Raw genomic sequence first — 13,171 nt, 5'->3', positions numbered from 1 at the left:
ACTTAATAAGTTTGAGAGACATGTCTTTCTCTCATGGTGATTCTGCCTCTCATCTTATCTTTAAATGGTTCCATCGGTCACTATTCATTTTCGTACGCTTATCTGCAGTCATGAAAAAAGGCACCTTCTATTTTTTTGTCCTAAAAACTTATCTCCCCTGCAGACGTAGTCCCCTGCTAATCTTATATAGTAACATCCTTCCTTCTCTTTTCATATGCAGGGGCAACAGTAATGGAAATCAGGTCATATCTCTTCATCCTTGTGGCAAATTCTCCAAATTAAAGCGAACTGCATTTCAATGAGGCTCACTGGCTTACCAGCAGCATAGGGCTGAGGTGGGTGATTTGCTTTTAAGGTATTCAAAAGGTCTGCTCAAGATTGCAATCAGAGAGAATATCTGTAGTAAACAGAGTGGAGGAGGAGGTGAAGGATGTTGTATGATTGAACTGCATATCATATTGTTGGAGAATGTATTGCTTCCACATGTCTTCTTGTACTAAGCTGTAGAGAGAACGGGGTACAATAGAGGGATATTTTTAAACAAGATCACATTGTACAATGTAATATTGCTTGAGCTACATTTACTCGAGAGCAGCAGGCTTCTGCATCTGAAAATTCATTGCTATAGCAATTCACTGTATGTAATATTGTCCTATTTATTGTGACTTGCCAGCAGCAAATATGTCACTCATTCATTTGCTGCTGTAAACTGATGTTGATAGAAACGTAACCCATCCCATAGTGCTGATGTTAGTGGTGAAGGGCTTAGTTAGATTTTGGTTAATCTTCCCAATCTTACTTCTGTGCTTTCTGCGAGAAGTTAGTTTGCGAGGCAGAAGTACTTTAATATCTCTGAGATAATATCTAGGAGATAATAAGCGACTTCTGCCTTGCAAACCAGCTTCTTGCAAAAACCACAGAAATAATATCTAAGTATAATACACAAACTATAACTATATATTAGTATGTATAGCTTTCAATCATTTTGCATTTTAATAGTTCTAATGATAGTTTTACATACTTTTCAGAAAATAATTTTAAAACATTCTAATGGACGTACTAATCCTGTAGTGGGTACAACGTAAATTTGCGTAAAGTCTCGCGAGAACGCGACAGAGTTCAGGGTTCGTTAATCGGCGGTGAATTTAGTTAATGTGGCGAGCCGGCTCAACGTGTCTGGTAAACAACAGCTAGCTCCAGCGGAGACTGCCAACACGTAAGGGGAAAAACACAGTCACAAGGATGACGAGCTTGTTCGCCCTATTGACGACTGGGAGATTTTGGATATTTGGATGAATATCTCAATTGCTGAACTACTGCATGGGGGGTGGGGGGGGAATCCAGGTACTGCTCACGTCATTGGTATGCAGTAACATCGCTCATGGATTCAACTTTCTTTGAGTGTTTTAGCTGATATGTTTTAAATCAAAGTTGTCATAAGTAAAGCTTAAGAAGGCTGAATAACTGTGATGGCAGATGCGGTTATATTACAGCTGGACCGATTTTAATGCTAAGCAGTATGGCCATTTAATTTGGGAAATAAGAAAAACAAGTTTAGAAATGTAAGGTATATTGAAATATTTTCGAGGTTTTTCGGTCTCAATAGCAATAAGTGTCTTATGAGTAAAATCACATTGAGAGACAAAGCAGCAAAGGTGGAGAAGAAGCACATAGGATGTTGCTTTCAGTGTTGGCTGAGCTATGTGGGACTCAACGAAGGAGAAAAGTAATTTGGTTTCTTTGTATTATTCTCGTTGGGTCCTTGATTGTCAGTCATGCATCCTTATTTTGTGCTCAGTTTCACATCCACAGCAGGTCGATGTTGGTTTCTTTGTCTCGTTGCTTGTGTAATTGAAGTTGATTGTTTTCCTTGAATGGATGCTGAACAATTGTCACTTGTCAGCAATCAACATACGTACCTGTGATTACACAAAAAAACAAAAAAAACAACAACAACAAAAAAATTACATGGAAAGTGTCAACACCGTAATCATTGTAATTTTCCATCTATTTTTGTAATGTAATTTTTCTAGCTATTTAAGAGAGGTTCATTCTTCCTATGATCAAATACAGCTGCAGAGCGGGCAGGTTTAGAACGTTTAATACTTTTTTAAAGACTCCACTTTATGTAAGTTATGGAAAGTAAGCAAAGAACTATCATACTGATTATGAAATACATTTTAATTGTTAAATTAATCATACCAAAATGTTTAACCCGTTTTAGCCTTCAGCCATATTTTTCATCTTATATCAATTAAACAAGCAATTTACTTAATACTGATTTCTTTTCTTTTTTTAGTTAACTTATTTTCTTACTTTAGTTTTGTTTTGAGAACACTGGTTAACAAATATTTCTCCATTTTTATAATTTTTCAATGTGTCATTTGTCAAAGCTTTCAGACTAAACTGTAGAAAATTTGCATGTTATTTCTGTGGAGCAACTGTAAATGGCAGACAGGAGGAAACATGAATCATCATCTACAATTTTCATCACTATTTCATCATAATTATCAAGAGCAGAAAACTAAAATGGAAAATATTTGCTTGAAAAATATCCATTATATTCCCATGAATCTGACAGGCAAAATAAGAGGAACCAGTGTGGGACTGGATGGCTAGCAACACTAAAATGTAAGTTCAATATTAACACCATATGAGTTAGAGGTGAATTCTGAATGTATGTGATTTACACTGGAGGTCATTTTACTCTCTACTCTCCCACAAATCTTTTTTCTTGCCATTACATTGACTTATGTTTATATAAAACTATTTTACAACAAAAAAAAAATAGGTTTTTAATGAAACTTGGTGTTGACCAATTTATGTCTTCTATTAATATTGGCATGTTATTTTCTGTTATTAAATGTTTTTATTTGATGTACACTCAGTTTCCAGTATATTAGGGAGACGTAGCTAAAACTAATGTAGTCTAATGCAACATGAGGCTGTTTTAAATAGGTGTGGATTCAACTGAGATCTTTTGGGAAGATGATTGTGAACTGTATCATGTTATTCTGACAGATGTTTCCATTGTTTTGTCGAACCAATTCATTTCAATAAGATAATGAAAAAAACTCAGTATATTGCAATCCAACCCTAACCCATTCAAAGAGATCATACAATTGACTCTAAAGCGGAAAAACTGAACGTAGAACCTTCGAAGACCAGACTTATTGCAGGGCTGTTGGATTCCACTGCATTTGATTCAGGAATTTAAACGGGCAACTAAGTGTAATTGCACGTTGAAGAAATGTTGATGCTGGACGAATCGGCATCATTTTGCAGTTCAGTATCCTCTTGTAGAGACCACAGCATTGTTTGACCTTTTTGTGGCTATTTTCTGTCACAGTCAGCACTATGTTGAGCTGACAGGGAAACATTGGGGTCGGCTTCACACGCATTCAAGCTTGTGTTACGCTCACCATCAACACCCCCCCCCCCCCCCCCCCCCCCCATCTCCAGTGAGGCGCATTCATTCAAAAGAAAATTGCCTGTGAACATCACACGGCCACCTATTGTGTTTATCGTACAACATAATTGGGAGCATAATTTGCTCGTTTCATAAACGTAGGTTCCTACAAACAGGTTTGTGCCTTGAGTGAAGTATTGATCCCCTATTTTGGTGAAATCCTTGAATTTGTCCCCGAGTGGCTGCTGAGGGCACGTCGTGTATATTCACGCTCACGGTACATGTTGAATCTCCGCTGACTATAAAACAAACAGGCGTGTTCTCTGTTTCTCCTGAGATTTGGTGCAAACATTTATTCAAAAAGCAGAACATATAATTTGCAGTGCTGTTGCAACCCCCATAGAATTAATACAACCTCATGCATAAATGAACATATTTTTCATCATGCGTATCAATTAGCCCGCATGACAAAAACCTTAGCGATGTCTTAACCTTGATTTGCCGAAAACACTCATGAATAATCTTCCGAGTGTAGTATCAGCACTTCGGCGTGCGTTCACACCTCCAGTTGTAGCAATAGTTTGTGTACATCTGTGACATCTGCGAACACATTTTGACAAGGTTTGAATTCAAAATGTGTGGACAGACGCAACGACGGCTTTACAGTGCTATAATTATATGAAGGTCTGCAACATGTATTCATAGAAGATATACTCTCTTTTCATTGGCATTCAACTGTGCATATGAGCAGAAAACAAATGTAAACTATGTTTGCAAGAAACATTTTTCAAAGTAAACACAAAATAGTCCAAAGCGACACATAAAAACATTCCCGGTCAAATGTGCATCTGTATTAAGTGACCTGTGTAGAGGACGCGTTCTGCTGGAGCGTTTGTTGTTACTTGCTCTTGTGTATGAGGTTTCCTACTCTTTGAAAGAATTTCTCCACCTTATTTTCATGGTGTCCTCGTGCCGCTCGGGTGAAGTTGGGTTCAGTTGCTGCCTCACCTCTGGGAGGGATTTTTGTTTTCTCCTGAGAGTTTCCAAAGCTGTGTGTCGCGCCGAGAGAGTGTTTCTTTTCAGTGGAGTAGAGGGGCTCAAATCGGCTGTACAGGCGACTGTCGGCTCCTCGATCTTTGCTCCGGCTGCTGGCATCGAGGCCGAGCCTCCCGCTTTTGTCGAAGACGGTGGCTTTCTTCTGTGCGGTGGTTTTGGGGAAAGAGTTCTGTGGTGGATGCCGGACTTCCTCAGTTACGAATCGCGGTTTTGAATATTTTAGATGGTCATCTTCGAGACTGATCTCCTGGCGCTCCGAGGAGGACCGAGCAGAATTGGTTGTGCTTCGGTGAAGTTTTTCTGCCCCGTATGATGTCTTCTCCTCATCCTCAGCGGTTAAGGTGTCTGTGCTTTCGCACGACTTGAGACTTTGTGTTTCCATGGTTTTAATTGAACCCTCTTTTTTCTGTGGTATGTTCAATAAAGATCTTAATTTATTTGAACTCTTCTTTAGGAATTGCTGAGAGCCTGTGCAGTTAGATTTATCTGTCAAATCCTTGTTACTCGCATCCAGAGCTGCTGCAGACACAGTCCTGGATGGTGCCTCCTGCCAAATGTGACTATTGGAGTCCTTTGTGCTCTTCACATCATAATGGGAGACAGATCTCTGATCTCCACTCAGACTCGACCCATATCCTCCATTCTGCGCATTGAGCCCTGCTGTGCTTCTGTTCACTTGCATCCTTGCAAAAGCTCCATACATGTGGCCAGAGGATTCATGCGTGTTCGATCTTGGATCTGCCACACTATGTCTTTTGTGCCAGCTGTCTGAGAGGATGTCGGGGTTGGTGATCATCTGTCCACCTTTATTTCTCCCTAAACTGGCATATGTGGAGTGGTACGAGTTTCTACCTGGACTGTAGCCTGGATTGTTGTGAACGTCATCCAACATCTGTAGACTTTGTCTCGTTAACATGAGCTCTTCATTGTTGCTTCTGTTCTCACCTGTCGCTGGATTCCACTGCATTGATGAGAAGTGCGAAGGGGTGTTAGGTGTTGCTAAGGGGCCGACACCAACGGAAGTATTGTTTATGTGTCTGCTCTGCTCAATTTGTTCTGGGATGGTGGGCCTGAAAACAAGGGAGGACCTCATCCTTCCTTGCATGGAGGAGCTAGCTTTGTCCATCGGTTCAAACTGGTCTAAATAGTCACACGAGTCTCTGACTGCGGCGTCGGGGTTTTTGAGGTAAGATTCAATTCTCCACGTGCGCATGAAGGACTTGGACGTCTTCTCCAATGTTGGCATGTTCTGCTGCATGGACACAAAATTTTTGTCATTGCCATTGTAAGACTGACGCATGTTTTGACCCCTGTGTATCTGTGGCACTTGTAAATAATTATCCATGGAGTAGTTATTCATGCCGTTTCCTGTATCTGTGGAGATATTCCAGTTGCTTGCTCTGGGTCGGATGTTCTGTGGGATCTGTTCATCTGGTCTCTCCCCAGCGTAGCTGTGCCTTTTCAAGAAGTTCATCGCTTCTGCAGATTGAAATTGGGTCATTTTATTCTGAAAACTCATGCCATTCTCAAGCAAAGGCCTAAATGTGTTATCTTCCTCTTCAATGAGCCTTCCTTCAATATTTCTCGTGCCAAGTTTCCTCTCGCAGGTCTTCCGATAGACTGTGTCCAGAGTATGCCTCAACTGATCCCTCCGCTCAATTTTCGGAACAGTTTTCGGCAAAATCTGGTGTCCCTGTGGCCCGTTGCGTTGAAACATTCCCTCTGGGAAACACATTTCGGCTGGCACAGTAGAGCGGGCGTAGAGTGTACGGAACTCCTCATCATAGGACTTAACCAGATGCCCTGTGATGACTTGAACCATGCTCAGATTGAGCTTCTCGAAGGACCAAGTAAAGCTGGAAGCAAACATGAAAATGAGTTTAGTCACTTTGTCTGTTTGTCATATTAAAATCTACTGGCCTGATTTTAATGGAACTTGGTGGAAAGGTGTTTTATGGGCCAATGCCAAGAACCCATAGCATTTTGGAGCGGATCGGAGTCATGCAGCGGATCCAATAGAGCAAGATGGCATTGGCCTTCTTAATGTTGCACATTATAAAATCCAGCAGATGGTAGTAAAGTTCAAAACCGACAAATCATCGTAAATTCTAGCGATACGATGATTCCATATCACAGTCCATATTCACTGGTACCAGTAATCCTCTGAGATACACGTGTACTTGGTCAAACTTAATACCACAAGTAGTTTTAGGATAAAGAACTAAAAGACAAAATGCAAAATACTAGTCATGATTTTAAAACAATTTATCGAGTCTGTGGGAATTTTTGTGAAGAACTGTTAAGTGCTGCCTTGTTTTTTTTTTTTAATTCATAAACAAATTTTAGTCACGATCTGCTTCACAGCACATCAATAAGAAATGAAGAGAGCACATGTTTTTTTTTTTTATAGCATGATGGTAAATATTGTAAAAACATAACATTTAGTGTTACACCTCACTGGTCTCCACCACAGGTCCTCATATTCTGCAGTGTTCTTTACCTGTATGAACCATAAATCGCAGTGTCGCAGTCAACTAAAAAAAATCTCTGCTCCATTGCCCCATGAAATTTGGCTCCTGATCGACAGAGGTAATTCTGACCTTTCACGGTGCGCACCCTCATGTTCTGTGGTCAGAGCAAAGAAAGGAAAATGTCAGAAAAGACTTTTCATTGTTACATTTTACAGCAGGTAATAAGTACGTCAGTCATTCTGATATTTGTCTCGAGTTGTTGTCGTCATTTGATAAACAATCAATGGGCGTTTTAAGGTGTTTGCCCCCTTAACAATCGCATGCCAGTAATTAATACTCCACCCATTAACAGGAGGAACTAGGTCTTCAAAGAATTAAGGCCCTGAGGCTCCAACATGTAAACAAAAAAAAACTCTAAACACTTTCAACTTTGTATGCACGTTAATTTATCGAGCAATGTGAATGATTAGACTAGGTCGAAGCACATTTTAACAAAACATTTTTTTTATTCTCGTCACCCTTAAAATATTCCATTTGAATCATCATCAAAATTTAATTTGCATATATGTTGGAATCAAAGAAATACATTCAGAAAATTAGGAACTTACTCTGAGTTGTTGAAGTTTTACATCTTGGTTTTCAACCATCGTGAGGAAACTTTTTAAATGAAAATCATCCAGCAGCACGTAGACGGGGACTCCACGTATTGATGCGTCGACAATTTCTCTGAAAATGTCGACATCGGTGAACTTGTCCATCACGATGGCAATGACCTGTGAAGACAAAGTGAATTAATCATGATTCCTCGACTTTCGGCACGTCAAAGATTTTACTTGTGACATCAACATGAATATAAATAGTAAATGTAAGTCTTGACAGCCAGACGCTGACAAATGAAAAAGTTGTTGTGATAAATGGCGGGCAGACTAAAGCGTTTCGTGGAAGTAGCCAAAATTCTTTTACTGAGATCGATGTAGACAAATGAAGAAGAAACGAGGGATAAACAAATTCTGTCAGTGCTGGAACATTTGAATGAGTATTGGAGGATAAAGTTAGTCTTTCCTCCCCGTTTCTGTGTAGGTTCTGTTAGGCTGCAACAAAAGTTCATAATAAAGTAGAATGAGAAACTCCAGTATGAAGCAGCAACGTCATACTACTAATGTAGCATGTAATTAAGTCGTGTGTGACTATATTGGATGTTGCTCAAACTGATTTCTAGTCATCTTTTAATTTCCTGTGTAGGAGGTATGCGTCTGTTCCTCAGATGACAAGTGTTAGTCCTTCTCAATCATGAATGCTACATCCAGCATACACTCAAATTAATATGATTTAATCCTTCCAAACTGCTGTCTTGACAAATGAGACATTTGCAGCTGTTGTTTTTGTTGACATATTTATCTGCATCCAGAATGCTTTATATTTTACACTGCACACACCCGGAGAGCAGAGAGGACGGTTTCATGAGCTCTCGGTGAGGTGTGGAAAGAACTGGTCTGATCATTACTTTTGTCCAGACATTCCTGTCAATCAGCTGTTGCATAAACTGGTTTAATTACAAACTAGTGTAGCAAAACCCGAGTCGAATAATACAATGTTTTTGAATAACTACAATTCAGAGAAGAAAAACTAGTCTATGATTCACCTCGATGCAGTTTAATAACCAACTGGGGTGTGAACATATGGCTCTGTAATGATGGGCTTTCCTGTAAAAATGTTTTTTTACACACTCTTTCTTCACACGATGGAGAGTTGCAGAACCAGATTTTGTCCTCAGCCACCTCCGCAGACACTCCTTGACTTTGAAAACTGAGATCAACAAATGCTGGGAACTGCCTTGAGGGAAAAGGTGGTTGTGACGGATAGTAGAGGAGCTCTGAGACAAAGCTTTATCGATGTGAACACATCGGAGCCTTTTTCTTTCTGTCTGTCTCCGTCTTAGCAAATTGTTGCAGGTTGTTTTGATTACCTGTCTTGCTCCCTGAATATGTTTCCGGATCACTTCTTTGATGGTTGGGCTGTTTTGTCTCGGTGGATGAAAGAGCAGATCTATGTTTGTCTGCAGTTTGTTGTGCATGACCTCCGGCCATCCTAAGTCCAAATCCGGCGTGTCCACATCCGAGCGGTTGGGCCAGTATGTCCCAGAGGACGAGTGGGTGTCTGAGGGACCATTGAGTTCCTCCGTGGGGTTTTGAGGCGGCAGCTGTTCTGCATGCGCGGTGATGAAGAGGAGCTCGTCCTCTGAGAGGAAGCTCCCGATACGTTCTCCCTTGAGAAACTCCTGGTAACCGTCTCTGCCGTCTCTAACCAGCTGATCGATTGCCAGGCGATATGACTCCCTATAGTGAGGCTGAATGTAATCCTCTGATTTAAAGTCCCCCCTCAAGGATGACAGCAGGGAAAACTCTGGAGACCCCATCGCTCCAGACTGCTGCAGTAGGACCTGTCGTAGATGATGGAAATCAATGTGAACAAACATTGGAACAGGTGGAAAATGTTGGCTCGTAGTAAGATTAATGAGACAAAGTAAACTGTAATGTGGTACATGGAGAGTTCAAATGGTTAACTTTGCAGAAAATTTATTTCTATTAAACCACAGTACACTACATGGACAGGTCATACTGTGAAGCTGCAAGACAGTTCAGGTAAAAATACAAAACATGGAATTGTCAAACACACTGTACATATCAAGAAACTGTTTAAACACACTTGTGGTTTTTCATGGTTTATAGAAAATAAGCCGGCTTGTTTATTCTCAGATTGCCTCAACAACGACTTAGCCCAGATTTTTACTGCACCATTTGGATTTGAAAGGATTTTGAAAGCAAGTGTCACAAAAAATAAATATTTTTACTGTACAAGTTAAGTCTAAACAAATCAGACCTGCTATCACTTTTAATTGGACTGAATGGTGTTTGAAGACACATAATACCACCTGTTAATAATTAAATATGTGTTTTTGATGGCTTCTGATGTTTTTAAAGGTGTAGCAGGTTTCACTCACTTTTGAGAAAGTAATTAGGAACTATGAACTATGTTTTATAAAGTACAAGTCCTACACATTGCTTTCACTCATTTCAACAGTATTATCAGGACCTTACTGTAGCTTTCTTTTCAACAAGCCTCATCATGTAAACTGACTCACCTTTTACGGACACTGAACCTGTTACCAGACTGGAGTTAAAGAGATGTTAGTAGAGCTGTAAACTGTTGTTTTATTTTTTACCAAGGAATATTAAATATACTTTTGCCTTATTGTAATGCAAAGTCTAAAGGAGGTTGCCCAAAGCCCTTAAAAATAGTTTGGAAGATGTATTTCATTGCAAGCTTTCCAAGTGTTTACACCTCTAACAAAGGAACAGCTTAAACATTAAAGCTTTTCACTTCAGTAGAGATTATATGTTCTCTGACATGTTGAGAGAGCAAAGAAGTCAGTTTACTATAGAATTTATTTCACTGTGCGGCTGTGAACTTGAATGAGATAGTGCATATTTTACTGTCGCTGCCAGGGGTTATGCAGAAAATGTTGCTTTCCCGACCAAACAGTCACACTGAGGACAGGTGATCTTTCTGTTTGTTTTGATTTTAGAGAATCTACTTTTATGCTTATGGATTCAAATATTGACATTTTGAACAAAGCTTAGGTGTCAGAGATCCTTCGCACGCTGCTGTGCTGTACTGAACAGGTATGTCAAACATTAAAAGCCTGAGCAGCAGATATCTGCATAGTTAATCATAAACTACACGCCACACTATAGCCTTGTACAAACAGCCTATTTATTCACACATTTTATCACAAATGTCCCTCTGTTCAGACAATTCTTTTGAAAGAGAGGATTTTGAGTTTCCTACAGAGCTGCTGCTTGTTTCTGAGTGCACCTCCTGAGGCTTTAAAAGCACAGTCAGCTAGTCACAACCCCGCTATCGCCGACTCAACAACAGTGACTTACATTTAGATTGTGAACTTTGTGAAAATCCTCTTCACTGCTCCCAGAATATCCCTCTCTCATTTAATATACTTTCTGCTCATGTTCAGTATTCGAAGAAGCTGCTCTCTGCCAGCTAAAAAAAAGACAAAGATGAGGAAGTGTCTCGACATGATAAGCGGTCTCTGCAGATGGAGGGTGTGGACTCTCGTTTTGACATGCAAATAGTCGGGCTCCAAACTGACTCACAGGCAGCCGTAAACCTGTTCGAGACATTTCGCCACTCCCATCATCCCTTCAAGGACAAAGTTCACTCCGGTAATAATAAGATAAAAAAAAGATAATGACAACTATAAAAAGGTTTTCGATGAATACTTCAGTACTCCTTCAAGTATTCTGTTTTGTTTTGGGAAACTGCACACAAGCTGAGAAAATAAGACTATTCAATATGTCCCAGTTTTGTATTACAGAGTGGTGAAATAAATGTACAAAACCATTTAAAAAAAAAATATTTGTCATGCTTGCAGGGATTTCTTAAATGTGGCTAAAATATCAAGGTTGAGGTATCCAAAACTTGTTTTGGTAAATCTCATGTGTAAGTGAATGAAACACATTTGCATTCATAAATTTACATCTGGTCTATAATTGTGAGAACTGGTTCATTATGTAGAACATCTACATATGTACAGGGAAAAGCTGCTGAAACTATTTCACTAAGCAAGTATTCACCTCAAACAGGGTCAACGTAACATTAGATTAATTAAAACACAAAATTAATTATGTCTTTATCATGGCAAAAATAATCTGCACGGCAGCTTTCTCATTAAGGCAAAAATTACTTTTTAAAAGCAGATGTGTGTCGCAATGAGTCACTTGCATGCTCTGTTTCATGTCTATTTACAGAACAAACTATGTTCATGGCTTTGCAAACATACATGTAGGGTTTCATAAATGTAGTTGTTTTGTAGAAGTCAACTCAATTTTATTCAGCATTTTTCAGATCAATATATTTTTAGTATCTTGTAGGTGTCATTTTTTTTTTCAAATTTTTCATGTACGGAATGTTGGATAGAAAAATAGAAAACATAACATTTTGAGGTGATACATGAAAGCATGTGAGTGTAGGATGAGCTTTTATTGAGGCTAACCAGCAGAAACCCTACTTGGTTCTTTGGGGTTTTTTAAGATAAAAAAAAAACAAAAAAAACAAAGAACCAAGTAGGGTGTCATTAGAGTGTTGGACCAATAAGCAGTATCATTACCATCTTTAACAATAGCCAACCCTGTTCCTCACTTACTGTGTATACAGGAGAAAAAAAGTAATAATAAAAGAAATCATTGAATCTCGTCTAATCTTTATGTCTTTATTTTATGTTTTGTAACAACAATAAGAGTATCAATAACTATCGGTATAAGTGTTGGTTTTGATGTCCCCCCCCTACCCACCCAAATTTTGATGTCTTTATTTTTGCATGCAAGTTTAACATTGTTCCTATAGAAACCACTAATGAATATAAAGAAGAATGTTTGAATGCAGACTGCTGTTGCAGGAACAAGAATCATCACACCAAGTGTTATTTTTATGCTATTTATGGTTAAATTAAGCATTTCTGAAGAATATTTCAAAATATCACGATATATATTGTGTAGATGTCATCAGCCCTAAAGCATTTTTCACATCAGTCCAGGTTTGCATATCAACTACCCAGATCGTACACGCACAATTAAACAGGCACTCTTCGAATCTGCAGTTTTAGGATGAGAAACCAGTCAGTTTAATCATTTAAAGATTAGTTTGACAAGTCATGAAAAATGCTTCTCAGTTTTCTTGCTGAGAGTCAATGATTGATATTGCGTCCATATCCATACACGAACCTGAAGCTACAGCCAGCAGCCAGGGAAATTGAAAATGTGCAAGTGGTCACAAAGAAAAGTGTGTAACTCACATTACTGTAAAGTAACAAGCAACTTTAGAGTGGTATCTTCTCATTTTACTCTAGTAATAATAAAAAAAAAAAAAAAAAATGCTATTTATTCATCATATTTTTCTTGTAGTGTTTTAGTTTAAAATTATTCTAATTATTTACTTATACTTTCAATTTAGCTTCTTATTTTGCTAAATCAGAGGAAACATTAGACTCTAAGATGAAAGAAATATGTTGGTTAAATTACGATTATCAGATTACTTGACTATTTTTCCCCCTTTAAACAAAAATTAAAACTGTCCTTAGTGAGTTACCTGAATAATGTGAGCAATATATGAAAGTGAATTACTTCATTTCCTGTCCTTTCCATTGTATCATATATGTATC

The 13,171-nt window shown here is 38.8% G+C and overlaps 1 protein-coding gene across 1 annotated transcript; it reads right to left on the bottom strand.

Moving 5' to 3' along the window:
- Positions 1 to 3,735: 3,735 nt before the first annotated feature.
- fam83b (family with sequence similarity 83 member B) lies at positions 3,736 to 10,955 on the bottom strand. Its single transcript, XM_069144071.1, has 5 exons — positions 10,884 to 10,955; positions 8,903 to 9,376; positions 7,545 to 7,709; positions 6,966 to 7,090; positions 3,736 to 6,321 (listed from the first exon to the last, which is right to left on the bottom strand). The coding sequence occupies exons 1-5, from the start codon at positions 10,941 to 10,943 to the stop codon at positions 4,308 to 4,310; spliced, it is 2,838 nt and encodes a 945-aa protein (XP_069000172.1). The 5' UTR covers positions 10,944 to 10,955; the 3' UTR covers positions 3,736 to 4,307.
- Between the last annotated feature and the right edge of the window lie 2,216 nt (positions 10,956 to 13,171).

Source organism: Embiotoca jacksoni, unplaced genomic scaffold (assembly GCF_022577435.1).
Source record: "Embiotoca jacksoni isolate LCO1_2020_lvr unplaced genomic scaffold, fEmbJac1.0.p SCAF_12, whole genome shotgun sequence".
Lineage (NCBI taxonomy): Eukaryota > Metazoa > Chordata > Actinopteri > Embiotocidae > Embiotoca > Embiotoca jacksoni.
This window is presented reverse-complemented; position numbering and strand designations above follow the sequence as displayed.